This window comes from Ciona robusta, chromosome 5 (assembly GCF_009617815.1).
Source record: "Ciona robusta chromosome 5, ASM961781v2".
In the NCBI taxonomy this organism is placed as follows: Eukaryota; Metazoa; Chordata; class Ascidiacea; order Phlebobranchia; family Cionidae; genus Ciona; species Ciona robusta.
In genome coordinates, this window is record NC_143239.1 from 4,090,167 (window position 1) to 4,108,945 (window position 18,779).

General features: G+C 33.9%; 2 protein-coding genes across 6 annotated transcripts in view; both read left to right on the top strand.

The window, feature by feature from the left end:
• On the top strand, positions 1-5,632 carry LOC149735767 (uncharacterized). The gene is made up of 3 exons (XM_089878302.1): positions 1-164; positions 707-884; positions 1,833-5,632. The coding sequence occupies exons 1-3, from the start codon at positions 143-145 to the stop codon at positions 2,347-2,349; spliced, it is 717 nt and encodes a 238-aa protein (XP_089734428.1). The 5' UTR covers positions 1-142; the 3' UTR covers positions 2,350-5,632.
• LOC149735768 (tight junction protein 1-like) overlaps positions 5,603-18,779 on the top strand; it is a 26,141-nt gene continuing 12,964 nt past the window's right edge. For 4 of the 5 annotated variants that reach the window (XM_089878279.1, XM_089878281.1, XM_089878282.1 and 1 more), the window contains exons 1-19: positions 5,603-5,750; positions 6,699-6,869; positions 7,279-7,381; positions 7,576-7,865; positions 8,004-8,069; positions 8,135-8,209; positions 8,708-8,798; positions 9,556-9,676; positions 10,083-10,189; positions 10,580-10,775; positions 12,200-12,254; positions 13,367-13,603; positions 14,108-14,258; positions 15,417-15,525; positions 15,903-16,122; positions 16,456-16,622; positions 17,345-17,440; positions 17,648-17,730; positions 18,242-18,461. In XM_089878279.1, the coding sequence (XP_089734405.1) occupies positions 6,700-6,869; positions 7,279-7,381; positions 7,576-7,865; positions 8,004-8,069; positions 8,135-8,209; positions 8,708-8,798; positions 9,556-9,676; positions 10,083-10,189; positions 10,580-10,775; positions 12,200-12,254; positions 13,367-13,603; positions 14,108-14,258; positions 15,417-15,525; positions 15,903-16,122; positions 16,456-16,622; positions 17,345-17,440; positions 17,648-17,730; positions 18,242-18,461 (2,557 nt within the window). In that variant the 5' untranslated portion in view covers positions 5,603-5,750; position 6,699. The remainder of the gene's footprint in view (positions 5,751-6,698; positions 6,870-7,278; positions 7,382-7,575; positions 7,866-8,003; positions 8,070-8,134; positions 8,210-8,707; positions 8,799-9,555; positions 9,677-10,082; positions 10,190-10,579; positions 10,776-12,199; positions 12,255-13,366; positions 13,604-14,107; positions 14,259-15,416; positions 15,526-15,902; positions 16,123-16,455; positions 16,623-17,344; positions 17,441-17,647; positions 17,731-18,241; positions 18,462-18,779) is intronic. The other variant, XM_089878280.1, reaches the window with a different exon arrangement.

The window sequence follows — 18,779 nt, forward strand, 5'->3', positions numbered from 1 at the left end:
CATCGTTTCGTTCGCCGCTCTTCGGTACATTGCTGTAAAGCGACCGTTTTGTGTAACGTCAATATCCAAACGACGAGTTTTGGCAGCCATCGTCGTATTTTGGGTGATTTCTATTGCAGTGGCATTACCATTAGCAGTGTACATGGATGTGCGAGTTCGCAGAGGTATGGGAATAAAGAAATGAATGTAACTTATATTTACCCGCGCGTGGCAGGCATCAACAACAGTCGTTACAACACGAGTGTCCTGTTTCGTACACCTGGTGCCCGCTTATGAATTACCACGTATGTAACTTTGTGAGTGATTTTTTATATATTGCTGAAAAAATTGCCAACTCATTAGTGACCAGCACTAGGTTTGAGCAATTGCCTTTAGGTGTCTTTCCCACATACATACGTCCACAGTGATAGCAGTGAAGATGTAACTACATTTTTAGCATTTCAAACGTTAAATCCGCGAGACGACCTTAGGCCTTTTATTACAGCCATGAGGCACTTGCATGAAAACATATAATATATAATAGCACTGCAAATGCAAACCCTTTGTTGCCAACATTGTATTATTATTATACCTATATAGGTTGGGGTAGGATGGTATACGTTTTCGTTCTACATTATCTTTTTATTTGGGAGTAAACAAAGAATATTTACTGAATTATATAACCGTATTATATCACGACTCTAAAAAGAGTGTTGTTAATTTGCAGAGCAAGAAGACATCGGCATGAGTTGGCCTTCGTGTTCTATTATAGACGACGGGGACTGTTGTGTGGCAATGTATAATCTGTATATGAGTATAGTCAATCCGATTTTCTTCTATTTGCCGATGGGAATTTTGTTCACGCTGTCTCTACTTATTATTACCGTTCTAAGCGAACGGAATAGGTAAGAAGGTTCATTGATGCTATGTACATTAAATGACAAATGAATGAATGTAGTTGTTTCATTTTGATGTGGCGGAGTAGAGACGGTCGTTACACCTCGAGTGTTGGTTGCACACCTTTAGCACAGAATATCTAAATATCCTGCGATCGTGTTTTAAACAGTTAACAACGGACTATGCTCTGTGGGAATCGGGAGGGTGCGATTTTATAATTCTTGACTGTGCTTATTTCTTGATTGTAACTGTTCCATTCTTACGTGGCGGAGCAGCTACAGGCGTTATACTTCGGGTGTTGGTTGCAATATTATATACATGATGCAGAACAAACAGTTTAGCATATGTATGTGTTTTTCTACGCAAATCGTTGTTTTTACGTAATTACTTCAAAGGCCACAATCTGTAAATTTTACAACCGGTAAAAAACATCAAACCATCGTTTTCCCGATAAAACATAATATTGCTTGTAAAATCACCATACAAACGAAAACCGAATTCATATTTTAGTGCAAACCTAATCTATGGTGTGTTATACCAACATAAGAGATTGTCATTGTCAATGTAAATTTACATTATAAATATAGAAGCACTTCAATAATGTGGTATTGGTATAAGGATAAAAATACTTACGTCTCTTGATAAACACCAAACACACGAGGGAAATTCCCATATTTTGGTTTCTTGAGATAAAACGTAATAGGAAACAGAAAGCAGTAGCAGTGGTGTATATAGATCTTTTTTTTTTCACAAACTTATTCAGCAATACTGACCTAAAGATTAAATATACATATTAATATTATTGTGCGAGTGCACGAATATGCAGCAGTGAATGCAGGTTATCAGATTTTTTTCATTTGTTCTAAATATGCAAAATCGTAATATACGCAATATTTTTTCTGACAAATCTAACGCGCCTCCTTATTATAAAAGTAACGAATTTTATCATCCGCTAGGTGGCGACGAGCAGCTTCTAACTTCTTGGACTGCGAGCACTACTCTCGCCACCTCGATACAATAAACCAGAGGCAACCGCCATTGCCTGACGTGATTGCCCAAACCACCGACCCTGATAACGTGTTAGACGATGAAAACCGGAATGCAAGCAATGTACATACAACTCGGGCTCCCCAAATACGCACAGTGGCTTGCCCGAATCATACAGTTGCAAGACAAAACGTGAGCGATGCTCGGTACTACAGGGAAAGAAAAATATTCCTACAGTTGATTTTAATCGTGATAAACTTCGTGATTGGCTATATACCGCTCACTGCATATCTTATGTGGACCACAGTTACACCGAAGTGCTCTAAGTCTGTACCTTATGCAACGGACTACTGGTTCGGTGTAGCCTCGTACCTCTGCTTACGTATAAGTGAATGTATGAATCCTGTTATGTATAACCTGGGTTCAACGAATATGCGCAAAGAGAGCCTCAGAGTTTTAAAAAGGGTATTTTGTTGTAAATCGTAATGTACTCAGTTCTTTTTGTTTCTCTTCGTTTAGAAACGCGAAAAACAAAAAGTCGTGTTACTTTTACACCTGAACATACATATTTCTTTGCTTTGTCCTATTATTAATAAGAATGATCGTGTTTGTTGAGCAGAGTGTTGTTTTAACGAACATTATACACTAGTCACTACTCCTATCGAATGGATTCATAAATGTAAACGTGACTGCTCGTGTAAGTAAAGTTCTTTCCGAACAGGTTCAGACGGAACATGCAGCATACCAGTTTAAACGATACGCCTTGTGCTTTACTGTAAAACGCAGTTCAGCAGTATCGAAAAGAGTAGTTTTATGATGTTTGAGTTATGGGCCTGGATGTCTTTACGGTTTCCATTTCGTTGGAATACGTTTTAAATTAAACCGGATGAATGCCATTAAATGGTACAGTTATGTTCGAAGAAAAGTATTGTATTTACGATGGAAAAAAGTAGCAGCATTTCTACAGCGATAAAAGGCCTCATTTACGTTGTGACGAATCTATATGCCATCACTAACAAATATATGTTTGTGTTTGCCGTTGATTAGTTTGTTTTAAGTAGTAAGATTTCCGCTCAATTAGCCAGGAAAGCTCTTATGCCTGCATATGAGTAGCCTTCTTGAGCTGAAGAAATAGCCGCTGAGAGATTGCCTGTGGTCAAAAATAACACTAATATGTTCCATTCAATTACCCAGACCATAAAACGAACGATTTAATCACCGTCTCCTTGAGCTCGTGGAGCAGTAAAGGCGATTCTTTAGGTTAGGAGCCACACTGTAGGAGTTGGGCTATATGCTAGTTTCTTTTTATAATATTGCGCTTTCATTTTCATGTGAACCAAGGCGGAACAGCGAAGGAAATATTCGGGCGGGTTTAAATATTACGTCACTATATGGATATGTATGGCAGTAGATCCTGGCAAATAATATAAACCATAATAAGGGAACTAAAACAAAAACTGCATAAAAATACGGCAACTGTGAACTGCAAACTAGTTAAAGTTAACTGGTGGTTAAGCGGTGCTACTAGAATTGTATATATACACTCATTAGCGAGTAACATGTTTTTTTGACCGATACAATGCACTGAAACCGAGTTTTTTGCCAAAACCCAGTGGTTGCGTGCGTTTTAAATACGAAGTTCCGCGGCGGGTTGACAGTAGTGAACACTAAATGGCGACATAACCGCAAGGTCTACAAATGGACGCGAGTAAATAAGGATAGGACAAGGAGAAAAACGAAGATGGAAAAAAGGCGCCGATGTCAAGTGGAAATTGTGGCATCAATTTGAAACCATTTATCCGCCGGGCAGGATTTTAATTTGTTATATTTTGTGTACGGTTGTGGACATCACGGTAATGGTATGTGGATACATTTGTTGTAAATATTTTATCGAAATCTTTTCTTTTTTGGAAATTCTGTTAAGAGCAAAATATGTTGCTTTGCATTTTCACCTTGGCGTCTTTCGCTAAGGGATTTAATGGAATTAGAAAAATTTAAAAGTTTTAAAAATTGATAACGTTCGGACAATCTCGCGTCGTTGTAAAGTCATTGCGCCATGCCAAATGGGTCGCAACCACCATACACATAGTACTGTGTACGAATAGCCATGACGTATTGTTCGAAGACAATACGAAGCGAATGTGCGTGAATGCCCGTGTCGCTTTATTCATTGTCCCTGTTTCTTTTAACGCGCAAGTCCTGCTCCGATACGGTCTGGTGCCCCATTGTAAAGAGCGAGCGGGCGAACGAAAAGAGAAGTTATGCGCCGCTTGCCCGAGGCTTATCGTGCGCTGTCCAATGAGAGCGCAGTCGATTTTAAATAGTACAGCTTGCCGAATGTAAATATGGAAGGGCGTGTTAGCGTAGCTTTTTACTTAATCTCCAAGCGATTTTTAGGATTTTGTTTCTTGTAATGACAGATATCGATTGATTTAAAAGATTGTATTTGTCTAAGGGTATTTTTCTTTCTTGATATTCAGCGCAATGTAACGGAATGCCGAAGCGGTAGTGGCGGAAATACGCGCTCGCCAACGGCCCATATCGATTAATGCAGGTATTCGATCAACGAGACAGCCGTATAGATTTAAATGCAAACATTTGAACTCAGTTAACTGTGAAACTGCTTTAGAGTTCATACCTGTTCAAAATAGAATTATAGTTTAGAAATTGAATGAATGTAAGAATGAATGAATGAATGAATGTAATTGTACGGTATTATTTAATGTTTAAATAGGCGTATACATTTTGCTGAAATTGTTGACTGTATTTAATATTTGTGAACAGTTTTATTTATAAAGTTTAGTAAAATAGACATATAATTAATGTGGTAAGCGAGTTTATCCTTATTTGGGTATGTTATTGTAATATTGATTTTACAATGCTCTAAGTTGTTGTTATTAGTGTTTAGAATAGGCTATTGCATTTTCAAAAATAATATTGTATCTTTTAAACGATATTTTTCTACGCAAGTTCTTAAAATTTTAAGTTTTAATTGCACCAGACAGACATGTAATGATGTCTGTGCCAATTCTCTGTAATTAAACTCTGACGTTTAAGTGGTATTAAAACATTCTACTTTTCAATAATTATTGCACCTAATATATAAAGTTTAATGTGTTTAGAAAAACAAAATCTGTGTGTTATTTTACTGTATATATAAGCGCTAAAATACTTTTAGTTTATATCATATAAGCCACAATTTTATCTCTCCTATGTTAACTTTTGTAAATGATTAATCTTCATTTGGTAATATTTAACTACTATACATGAATTGTATCGTTATATGAAAAGCCTATCCTATCATGTTTTCAATTGTCATAATTTAAGTTGCGTATTAATTTGGCATTTTGTCAAATATTTAAAACCTTTGTTATATATGCTATTGGCAATGCAGAAAATATCAAATGTTGTTTTTTGGAGTTGCTATGTTCGTCTGTTAATATTAAACCAGAGCATAGGTATTGCATTACGCAAACTTTTGAAACTGGTAACATCCTATGTTTTACCACCCTGTTTAAATCGGAAACCGCTTTTTCCCCGTTGATAGTGTTTTTACAAATGAGCAAAGCCAAAGTATGCTGCATTTGCCACATTAATAAATGATGTTCGGCAGCTATGAGAGTAACTGCATTTTAATAACGCTACCCAAGATTTTGTCCAAAATTTAAAAATGTTACGCCTATGTAGTATGTACTACAGGTAGCAAACTAACGTATATACTATACTGTAAGTAAATAGAGTAAGACATATTAATGCAAATATCATGCAGGACATTAGAACTGACTCTATTCTGTTTAGATGCGAAACACATTCTGTTAAGCTATTCTTGTAAAAATTACTGAGCTGAAAATTTTCTTCTAAGTAAAGCGTTTGTGGCCAAAGTTCAAGTAAGTGTCATTTTGCCGAGTTTAAATGCAAACTATATTGTTTATGATTTGCAAATATGTCAATTTTGGTATTTATATATAGGGTACCCCTCCTTCCCAAATTTAACTGAAAAGCAGTTGGAAACTGCTATAACTGAGTTTAGCTATATCTTGACAATTTTGGTTATTATTCAATATTCGTAATATTATAACTCCTATTTCGTTGATCAATATTGGCATTGCTATCAAGATAAAACAGTATATATTATATATAACATTTAATTAAAGTTTTACGAAAGGCCAAGGTTTATTGTCCTTCTTATATTACCAGCCTGTCAATAACAATCTGATTGTAATCAAAACATATTGCCGTAGATTTCTTTGTTGGTAATGTTATTACATATCACAAATATGCTATAATATCTTTATTATATATACTACCATGTAATAAGAGTCCATACATTGGGTTTAAAACAGTTTGGTAAAAAACATTTACATTTTACAAGCTAAGACAACTCTTTTTTAAATTGCTTTTGCAATGTAGTAACTCCAAACTGGCTGTTTTAGAATTTGAATGTGATTTATGCTGGGTTTTAATTGACTAGCCTACTGGTACTATGTCTGATTATAGTTTTAATTGGTTTGTATTTTATGTTGCATAGTAACTCTGCCCGTTTTAAAATTTAAATGTTTATTTTTTATTTTGGGTTGAGTTTTAATAGGCTAGCTAGCCTACTGGTATGGTTATAGTTTTAATTGGTTTGTATGCATTTTTTGCATAATATGTCTTTTGAATTTAAACAGGCTATTTAAATCACACACTGAAGGATTTTTCTCAACTGTTCCATTTGTTTTCCCTGTAAAGGGATTACATCATTGATCAAACCTCTAACATAGGACTATTACGTGTTAAATAATGTTAGGAGAAACTCTTTTATACTGTGATAAGTAACAGGCCTATGTCAACAGAATGGATGAGCTAATATGGCAGGAGCACACCTATGTTATTGAGAAGGCTCCTGGTGTAGGTTTTGGTATTGCAATAAGTGGGGGAAAGGACAACCCTGGTGTACAAAGTGGAGACACATCAATTATTCTCTCTGATGTTGTAAAACAGGGGCCAGCTTATGATAAGCTTAAGTAAGTCTTTATTATGCTGCCATAGTGTTAATACATACACAGACAATTACAATGAATGCATTTTTATCATAGCTTCCTTTGTACGACTAAATTATGCCATGGTTTTTACCTCATATGATATGATATGGGATGTTTCAATATTTACTACTATATTATACCATGATTTTTACCTGAAATATTTTTTGCCGGAATATTTTTCTGTCTGTGTGTGAATTTTCGCCTCGGTTCATGTAACTAAATCCCTAAAACGTAGGACCTAAACCATTCAGTAGCCTCTTACACTTTAAATCTTGCTTTATACATTTTCATTGCGGGCACCCTGAGATGTATGGTATCGTTTTACAATCACTATAATAATATGTTGAACCACTTTAATACATAACATAATAATTGTCTATTGTTCCACCAGGATCAATGACATTGTGTTAAGGGTAAATGGAAGGCCCATGTATAATGTAGCACACCATCAAGCAGTGAAAGAATTAAAGAATGCAGGTCACAGGGTCGAATTGGTAAGCTAAAATTGAATCATTTTGTCCAAAATTTGGAATGTTATTTTCTTTTAATTTGTTGTTTGGCGGCACAATTTTGAGGAAGTGGTTTTTGTGACCTTTTTTCTAATGTTTCCTTTAAATAAGCACTGAGTTGCCTTTGAATGAGGACAAATGTTTGTCCCATGTTTTAAATAAACATAAACTTTCCACAGACTATTAAGCGTAAAGTTTTGGTTCGAGTTGGAAGAGAGACACCACCTCCTGGGAGGCTGAGTAGGAGTCGTAGCCGTGACTTGGATGACTTGCCACGGCACCGGTCACGAAGCCGCGACCTTGATCATTCCCCTGACAGACACCGTTACCGCTCCCGAAGCAGGGATCTAGATGACTCAAGGAGACGGCACCGTTCCAGGAGCCGCGACCTTGATTCTTCAAGACACCGCAGACAGAGGTCACGTGGCAGGGACGTCAGCAGGAGCAGAAGCAGAACCCCACCCAGGAGGTATGTTTCCTAAAAATGCCATTTCCGCCCCTTTTTTGCCAAATTAACTGTTCAACAGTCATTTTTTACACTGGTATTTTTTACAATTAGTATAAAAAAATCGTTTTTTTTGATGGTTCAAAATATATTTTTTTACAGCAGCCGTAGGGGGCGCAGTTACAGCAGATCACCCTCAAGGTCAGATAGAAGGAGATCTCCTTCATAGTAAGTTCATCATTGGTGAATGAATGTGATGCATTTATATTTAACTTTAACATTTGCCCTCATAGTGCTAGCAGCAGTCCATCAGTGCATAGAAGCAGAAGGGGAAGATCTCGTTCGAAAACTCCACCTAGAAGGAGAAGGTAAAACTACATTACATACATTACAAATTTTGTTTTCTATTCTTAGTGCCTGAGGTGCTTGTCAAAGAGGAGATTTTCCCATAACCCCAACACCTAGGATGCTCATTTAGGTCTTTCATGCGATACATATATTACGAATACAATATAAATTACCTTTAATCATAAATACATAAGTGCCAAACCCAAGCCTGGGGTGGTAGGGTAGGCACGGTAGTTACTAGGTAGCTAGGTAGGCCAACCCTGAGATTTTTACCACTGCATTAATCAGTAAACATTACAATCTATAAATATAAATTTATTTTACAGGATTGTGTGTAACTATTCCTACCTGCATTTTTCGAAACCGAAATACCACTAAAAAAATTTCAATAATATATGTTATAAGGCACAAAACTTGCATAAAAAGGTTTAAGCACAGCACAATAACTGCATTTAATCGGATGATGTTTACAAAAAATGATGTTATATTTGTGTCTTATAAGTTCACATTGCTTTCAGCCGAAGTTTCACACCCAGCAGTCGTAGTGCCAGCCCTGTACGCAGGGGTTCACCTGGTAGAATGGAGTCACACAAGCCTATGGAAGACTTGGTAATTAATTCTATTGATTATTGTCTTGAATGCATTTCCTAATTATTACACTGATAGTGTGGGCTATGTGTGTGGAATCTATTAGAGGGTTAAATTAACTTGAAGTATATTGCTTTTCAAAATATAAAAAACTGCTTTTAATACTTAATTAAATATAAAAGTTTTACTGCTTTTAATACTTAATTAAATATAAATGAACATTTGAGCTGTTACACTTTCTCCCAATGCTTTTAATGTTATTGACTGTATGTCATCAAGTAATACACTTTATTACATGGGTATGCAATTACCAACAACCGATTACTACATGGCTTGTGTATATAAGATTGTATTGCTGCTTCATTGCGACTGAATACACTACTAAGCTGCCAAGTGTCAATACATTGTGCAGAGAATGGAAAACCTAAATTAGGAACTTTTATATTCACATGGTGGATTTTAGTTACAGTGATAATGTTCATTAGATAATTAGATAGAATGTTTTTATAGGGCATATACATAATATGAACTATGTGTTTATTTGTATATAGTGCCAAATATGTTTAAAATAGTAATACTGCATCTTTTTACACCAAGTTTAAAAATATAGATACATTTAAATAAAAAATAGGCAAATTAAAAAAAAATAGGAATTTTCTAGATAAAAAGTAAACATATTCCCACTTTGCTGGCTTTACATTTGCCATCTTTACATTGCTGGTTTTCCACTTGTGACTTTTACACTTCGGGTTTTACATTTGTGACCATTTCTTAACAGCGTTCTGCCTCACCCCTCTCCCCTGACCCTGACAGTGCAGCATCAGATGGGGACATGATGGTCTTCCCTGTCAAAAACCGTGAACCAAAGACAGTTGTTCTTAAAAAAACAAGATGGAACAGTGAGTCAAATTTTAATACTTAGTTTTTTTTTAACTTTTATGTTTTTTTTAGAATTTCTCAAAATAATACCTATCACTGTCTAAATGAATCCAATTGAGGTTCAAAAAATCCTTTTTATTTCTGTGTTTATATGGATTAATTAAAAGCAGAGTTTTCTTTTGATCAGTGTAGTGTGTAGACATTCAAATTTCACTTTTACTCTACTATATACATGTCATGCTTTATACAGAATTTGTTTTATATTGATTTTAATTCAAATCGTTTAAAGTTCTAAATTAAATTTTACATTTACTGTTTAAATAGCCTATATTATATACAAAGTCATAAAGAATGTTTTTTTTTTATGGATTTAAAACTGAATCTGACAACTCTAAACAAGGAAATAAAAGTTGTGTTTTTTACCAGATTCATATGGTTTGAAACTTGGGACAAGAATTTTTATCCAAGATATTCAGCCTGGAAGCTTGGCGGATAAAAGCTCCGATATTTCAGCCGGAGATACCATTTTGATGGTAAGATATTACTTTAGCTACTTTAATATCATTGTGTTCTATTGGCATACCTTAATGCTAATTACACATAAATAACTTTTGAATTTGTGTGCTTTACTAATAAGGAATGTAATGAGAAAGTGACTTTTCCAAGTTGTCTGCTGTTGTTGCAGGACTGTGTATTAAGACACCCTTGGTTTCAAGTCATTTATGAAGACATTTTAAAACATTATAAAGTTAATTTTTCTATTGCTAACTCAACAATTTTTAACATTGTTCAACAATTTTCAACATCAATCAACAAATGTTCACATATTTCAATTGTCAACATTAAGAAACGTTTTTCAACATTACACAACTCATTTTAACATTACTCAATAAATTTCAACTTTAATCAACACATTTCAACAGATCAACGGTCGAAATGTTGACAACAAATCTGTCCAAGAAGCGATTCAAATCATTGGACTTAGCAAGGATAAAGTGACGATGCTCGTGAAGAAACAGGACGGAGGAACCGTCTCCATTCCTGCGGAGAGGTTCCGCGCTCCGGCAGCAGAACCTGATAAACATGAAGAGGACCATAAAGAAGACACAGCAAGTGATGGTAAGTTTTGTATCTAGAAAGTGTGGTTTATGTTATATTTTAATGGGATGGGATAAGATGGGATATATTTTTATTGTATTTTTTTCTCTCCTTTGGTAGTATACAAAGAATGTTCAAAGAATTGTATAACAGTGGTCTCGCGACTTTATGAAAACATTGTTTTGGTTTATATTATAGTAGGGTGGGGTAGGAGCTTTCATTCTATGTTTTCATTCTATTTCTAGTACTATTTGGTAGTAAAGAAAGAATGTTTAAAGAATTGTATAAACGAGCCCCACAACCTTATAAGAAAATACATTCCCTATAAAAACAGTTTATAATATAGTAGGTTGGGATAGGATGGGACATGTATTTATTCTTTTTCTAGTCCCATTTGGTAGTTTACAAAGAATGCTTACAGAATTATATCCAAAGGGCCAAAACCTTGTGACTCTAAAAGCATGGTTAATTGTTTTACTTGATTAGTAAATATGGGGTTTAGGTGCTAACCGCTAACGGTATCCAATCTTACCCCACATTGTTATACACCAGTATTTTTACAAATGAAGTAAAAAAAGAATTGCCAAGTTTTGAAATTTTCCATCTATCTTTATTGTTAAGAACCTAGTATTAGGAAATGATTCTCTTCACTTGTTTGTTAGACTAGTATAGTTTATTTGTTCTAAATTGTTAACTTATTGATCTAATGTGACATTATTTTTTCATTCGGCTAAACTGGTACCAACTCTGCACTTGCAGGATTCATAAATTGTGTGTGTTTCTAGTTTATAACAATAGCAGTTATGTCACTGGCAGGTTTAAAGCCAACAACAAGTCTGTTTACTAAAGCTAATGTTAGGAATTATGTAACTTTGTGTGGTAACTGGGTGAGGTCATGCTGTGATGGTTTTTACACTCTAGTGACTTGTGTTCACCAAAACAACACAATTTCCTGTAAAAAGTTGTCACAAAACACCTTTTGGTTGCTGCAGTTACACCCAATTGTGCCCAATTTATCTGGCTAGTGGCTTATTGTCAGATTGTGTATTTTATTAGAACATGTATACAGTATACTTGCTGAAAATTTAAAATTAATTTTTATGCATGGTAGCTAGCTAATAGGTATTATACACTTATAAAAGTCAAAATGAATTTAAATTGTGCAAAGCTTGGTATTGATTGCAATGCATTACTTTATTGTTTTAATAAACATATTTATAAATATAGGTACCAAATAATAAAAACTGATTTCATATTAATTTAACACAACACTAAAGTTTTTATTTAATTTTAAACTAAAAACGTTTAAAAACGGACCATCATAAATGGGCTGTAATGTTTGTAATGAAACATAAACTGTGTAACATGCACTAGAAATCCAATATAGCGCGTATATTATGTCAAAGTTAATAATCTAGATAAATAAAAAATCCATATTCCCACAGAAGAAAGTGACCACTCTCGTCGTAGCTCAATATCAAAAGAATCAGAACCTGCTGAGTAAGTTTTACTAATTAATATATCAACCTGAATCATGATATTAACCTCTGCTATGTGCGGTCTGTTGTTTGTTTCCATACTAACCATTTCTCTATCTCTACATGCCCTGAAGCCAAAGGGCAAGTACACAGTGTCTTAGTATGGTAAATTCCACTCGTTATCTGGTTTAAGTGTCTAAAGCAAGCTTTGAATCTGGCATGTGATAAACCACAGAGATAACTATGAGGTTCAATTTGAATATTATGGTCTATTTTTGCATAGGGGAAATCTTTGCTGTCCTACTGTATTATCAATTATGTAGATTATATATAAATAACCACATTTTGTGGTAACATTGTGTGTTATATTCTGACTCATTTTAAAGCAGGTTACACCCTTTCTATTTTAAAGGGCCTAAACACACCCCACGTCACTTTTATTTTTTTATGGTAAATTCATAAAGCGACCGTTTTATTGATTCCAAAAATACTTTGCTTATTAAAATTGGTCCAGTATAGGCATAGATATTCGTCCTCAAACAGTGATCTCTAGCGCTATCTTTTTTTTACTACGAGCTCCGTGATTGTGACGTAGGAACGTACTAGTCACGTGACTGATTCATTCGTAAAAGCGAAACCTGCGTTTTTTTTGTGCTTTTTTGCGTTTTTTTTGTTCTCTCGTTTTTCGCTGAAAACACTGCCTCTCGCCTTTCTGAATGAGAGCGGCCACGCTTCAACAATTTCGTGACGTGTTTGTCACGTGGGTAGTACACTTCTCAATTTTTTTCGCCACGCAACTTTCAAATCAGTTTTTTGAATTTCACGGTGTTTGAGCTGGAATATCTTTGGTTATACAGAACCGATTAAAACAAGTAAGGTGTCTTTGGAATGAGAAAAACACACTTTATCGATTAAAGCGAAGTACATTTGGGGTGTGTTTAGGCCCTTTAATAAACACCAAAATTTGATAAAATTCAATAATTTTTATCTTTTAAACCTAGATGAAAACATTTATTATTATTCTTCAAAACTGTATGAAATTATTTAAAATAAAAACTAGTTCCACAAAGCCTTTTGCCCTATGATATATTCCCCATTAAAATTTAGAATTTAGACTAATTATATCTCCAACAGGCCTCCAGTTGTACCAGTCCAAGCTAAAGAGCCAAAAGTGGAACCAAAATCTGAGAAAAAGCAATTTGGAGGAATTCGTGTCCTTCCGATGGGAAATGCTGCTGCCCAAGAGTCCTCATCTGACTCCGAGAGCTCCCGCTCCACTCCTGAGCCTGCTCCGAGATCAAAAAGTGATGATGGCCATGATCCCCATTACTCCTTGCCTCCTGCTGATGAAGAAACTGGTCCAGTTCTTCCGTGAGTTTATTCTTATAAAAATTTTAGACACTTTGTCAATTTTTGTTAATTTTTATTCACATAACAGTAAGGAAAAGTATATAAATATTTAGGTTTTAATTTTTTTTACAAAAATGTTTAGTATTCCTGTTCATTCTTCCCATTTTTCCAAGTTTCCAGATAACATAAATAAAATTTAAAATGAGATTTATATTTTCACAAAGTATGTGTTCTCAAAAATTGGTTTTAAAAGTGTGTTGAATTGTTTAAGGTTTAAAAAGCAATGATTTTGTGATTCCTTGAAATGCTCTGTCTTAAATTAAATTAGCAATAGGTCTGGCGAAAATGTCCATCTTAATTAATACTTTATGAACATTCTAATTACGGCGTGTCATTGCTTAAACTATTTATTAGCTGGCTCTTTCAACGAGCCAAAAACCACCAATTAAAATTTAATAATCACCCATACAATTCTACCTACTAAGACTAAGACCAATTCAAAATTCCCCCTTTTTCCAATTTCAGACCTACAGCTAGGAATATTGACTTTATTAAGGGCAAAAATGTTGGGATAAGACTTGCAGGCGGCAACGATGTGGGTATATTTGTTGCTTCCGTTCAGGAAAATAGCCCTGCTGCTAAAAAAGGCTTGAAAATGGGGGACCAAATATTATCTGTAAGTAAATTCATGTTATAAAATTGAAGATATGATTTATTTAATGCTTTTTGAAGTCTTTGGTGACCTGTACAGCTCAATTTATGTTAAAGATATTATAATCATTGCTTTATCGGTCACTTATAATATATGCGCAACCGAAATTGGTTGTAAAATCCTCTCCATAAAGACTGAGTAAATAATGCTTTATTTGTTTGGTATATTTACCTATGCGTGTTCGGAAAAACGCCATTTACCACCAAGTAACAAATGTTTTTTGAACCTAGCTCTATTAATAATGAAATTGTAGCAAAGAAATACAAATATTATAATATTTTTGAGTCATTACATAGTAATAGCATTGCCTTGTTTTTGCCCACAATTAATCTCCTAGTATGCCACAAAATTGTGTAAGTGGCAGAAATAGTTTCACTAAATCAACACCAGTCAAAGTTAACAATAAGATTTTAATTGAGAAATAGGGCAGTTGGTTTAGTATTGGTGCTAATGTGAGAAATGAGATCTCTTTGTTGATTTTAACGCACAAGAACAAACCACTTAATGCTGGCCAAAGGAAAATAAATGCCATACAGCAAGAACATCTTTTGTCAAATAAATTTATTGTAAATTTTTTTTCTGTTTGATTGTTCTGTTTTACTGCTTTATCAATGGATGTAAATTTTAAAACTATTGGCGGTGGTACGTTATTTCAATGTATTTCTGTGTTCTGTGTATAAGGTAGCTACTAGCTATATCTGATAAGCACTTGCTACCAGGCATAATATAATTCTAACACACTTTGGCTGCAAATTATTTCTTTTGCTAATTTTCCTTTTTTTTCTAAAAAAATTATATTTTCAAACATTTTGAAGTCTCGGTCAAATTACATTTATTAAAAAAGGAAAATTGGCACAAGAAATAAATTTGCACCAAAACTGCTTCAGATTTGTAATAATACCTCCATTCGCAATTTTATTTGGTTTTGTGCCCAACATGTCCTAACAGAAAATGTGGCATGTCTATTTAAAACTTATATATATATAGGCCTATAGCTTTTTAAACAAAAATAGAAACATGTATTCTATAAATAGCTTTTTTTATAGATAGCTTCATCAAAAAATGTTTCATGTCTTCTAATTCTTTACCCACAAATTTTTTAATAACAATTTTTTTTGAAAGGTAAATGGAGTAAACTTCCGTAACATAATTCGTGAAGAAGCAGTTCTTACATTGATGGGTCTTCCTGCTGGTGAAGAAGTAAATATCATTGCCCAACCGCAACCTAAAGGTAAGTTCCTTATTTGCACTATGTCTGGTTTAGTTGTAATGTGTATGTAATACAAGAATAGTAGTTGGCATTTTGAGTTTTGTCTAGGCCAAAAAAAAGTAGCTTAAAAAAAGCAATTCTTGGCTGATTTTTAACGTTTTATTTATTTTTTATTTTTTTACCTTTAATAAAAATACATGAATAATCAAACTCACTTTTTTACTTTGATGTATTTTTACATACCATTATTAAAATATACCATAAGAAAATCTAATAGTTTACCTTTTTACCATAAAAACATAACATTAAAAATGTTGTTAGCATAAAATGGTTTAGTTAGTGTTTTGTTGATTACTGTACATTTTATGAAAATTAATAAGAATAAAATTGCTTTTCAGTTTACCAAAAGATCCTGGAGCATGGAACTGGAGATTCCTTTTACATCCGGACTCACTTCAAGTACGAGAAGAGCGGAGATCATGAGATGTCTTTCAAACAAGGCTCTGCATTCAGGATAAGTGATACTCTCTATCAGGGTATGGTGGGATACTGGCTTGCTGTTCGAATCGGGAGGAATAACATGGAAATTGAAAGAGGAGTCATCCCTAACAGTAGCAGGTGCAGATTTTTATAAATTGAAAATTAATCTTTTAACGGCTCATCTGGTATGAAAAACAATGTGGTCTGAAAAATGAAAATTCAGAAATATACTACATTTTTCATACCACGAAAGTGGTTAAAGGATTATTTATATTACGCCTGGTAGCAGAAGTAAAAGAATAGAGAATTAATGCACATATAAGAATAACTTATTTGCCGGGTCCACTTTATTTAATGCGTGGCAAAAAATGGCATTGCTAATTTAAAAAGCGTTTTAAATATAACTTTTTATTTGTTTCAACTGTAGGGGTGTTAATAATGGACCAATAAGTTACATTCACTTTTCTGCAGAGCTGAGCAGTTAAAGATGGTTCAAGATAGGAAGATAGCTCAGATGAAGGAGCGTGGCAAGGGAGGCATAGGTCGTCGTTTTGGTAAAAACACTCGATCTGACGCTCCATCAATAGGTGTCAGTTCAAACATGTTCCCCGCATATGAACGTGTTGTGCTGCGTGAAGGTAAGCTTACTGTGTGGTGGTACAATAAGTGTGGTCATTTTTTGTGGTTATTTTGTAATGGTTTTAAGTGTATTTTGGTGCATAGTTATTTTAGGTGCCTAGGATGACGTGTTACCATTATTTTGAAAGGGGTATTTATATGTTTTTGCAGCTTCGTTTTTAATGTATGTGTTTATGTGTTAAATTTAAGCTTTCACCCTACTGTTAAGTGTAAAAAACGAGGTTCCTTACTACTATGAGTGCGATTGTATTTTAAGAATGTCACCCTAGAATTTGTAACAGTAGAAAACCATGTTTGGTAAATTAAGTCACTTGAATTGGAATGTATTATAAAAAAATTGCACTACTTCTGTAGTGATACAGAAAGGGATCATTTTCATAAAGTTGTTTCAAAAGCTACTTTATACCGATTTCTGGTCCTGTGGCAATTTAATGGGTTGCTAACTGATTTAACTGACTGCATGGTAATACAGGAAGCAGTTGGTTTTAATTGTTTCCTTATATTATGGTATAGGAAGTATTTAGCTAGATGCTAGTATACTGACACACTGTTGGTCATTTTCTGTATATACATAATGTAAGAGAATTGTATTACATTTATGGTATAAGAAACATATATAAGAAAATTTAGATATTTTGAATTTTTTTGTAGCAGTTAGCCTTTACTTTTAAATTTGTTGCATTTTTTTGTGGTAAAATAAAACAAAACTGTATTTTTGCAGCTGGTTTCAAGCGTCCAGTTGTTATATTTGGCCCGCTGGCCGATATTGCACGTGAGAGGCTTGCAGCAGATTATGCAGCTCATTATGAAGTAGCAAGTAAGTGGTTTTACTTTGTTTTCAAAAAAATGTATTTTACTATCTTATATCAAATGTCTGAAAAATTTGTTTTCAATACTTTTTTGTTGTGTATTTCGTAAGCCAAATTTCAAATAATTTAAATTAAAATTTTTTTTACCGTCATAATCTTATATAAGTTTTCAAATGTGATTAATTTTTCATTTGTCCACATTTTTCATTGATCAGGAAATGAAGGAACTGTCAGTGGACAGAAGTCGAACAGGAAAGGAGTTATCAGGTTGAATACAATCAAAGATATCATTGAAAAGGTGACATTTTATTTCATATTACATATATAAACTTTTTATCACCATAATAACGTGTAAATAGGTTTAATAAATTAAAAAAACAATTTTGGAAATAGTTTTGTTAACTTTTTTTGTTTTTATGATGGATAATGCCTTTTTTATATGTAGCTTACTCTAAAAGTCATTTTATCGCCATTTATTTTTAACTTTTTCTCAAATATTTTCCCAAAAGTTAAGTAGTTTTTGTATAATAATACATCAGAAATAATGAAGTCTTGCCATATGGCAGATATATATTACATTATGCAGAACAGCATAATTTTTTTTTTCATAAAAGACTGCATAAAATACATATATGTTGTGGCATAGGCTCCAAACTATTTAAAATTTAAGGGAAATTCAACAAATTCAACTTAGTAACTAAATTGTTCACTAAATAATGCAGTTTAGAAAATTTCAGGGCATGCCTGCCCACCCTGCCACCCCAGGTTTGGCGCCTAATTATAATTGTAACATTTTTTTACTATCACAGGATAAGCATGCTGTATTGGACATCACACCAACAGCAGTTCAGAAACTGAACTATGCTCAGCTCTACCCAATAGTTGTGTTCCTGGAGCCACAATCCAAAGCAACGGTGAAAGAACTGAGAGCAAAACTGGCATGCACTGAGCAAGAGAAGAAAAAGAAGCCAGGGAAGTTGTATGATAGAGCTACAAAGATGCAGAGAGGATATAGTCACGTTTTCACAGGTTCGAATGCGTTTAAAGTATTTCTATGTACTAAATGTAAACATTATGTATTTGTGAAATCATATTTTTGAGCCCTGTTCCAGATATATTTGTTTACTTCTCTAATCCATTTCTTTGCATCATAATACTGTTTATATGCGATAATGGGCCAACTCTGGGCTAAATCTCTGGTACCATGGCATGCCTTTCTGTAGGAACTCGCCCATATAGAATAAAATTTGATTTGTCGCCTATGGATTTTTACTTTGTGTTTGGTTTATACTAAATAGTATTTTTAGTTAATTATTTTTTTTTACTTTGCATTTTATGTGATTTCAA

Coding starts and splice junctions, on each gene's coding strand:
- LOC149735767 (XM_089878302.1), top strand. CDS start 143: ATGGATGTGCGAGTTCGCAGAG. Junction 165..706: donor GGATGTGCGAGTTCGCAGAG/GTATGGGAATAA, acceptor GTTAATTTGCAG/AGCAAGAAGACATCGGCATG. Junction 885..1,832: donor GTTCTAAGCGAACGGAATAG/GTAAGAAGGTTC, acceptor ATCATCCGCTAG/GTGGCGACGAGCAGCTTCTA.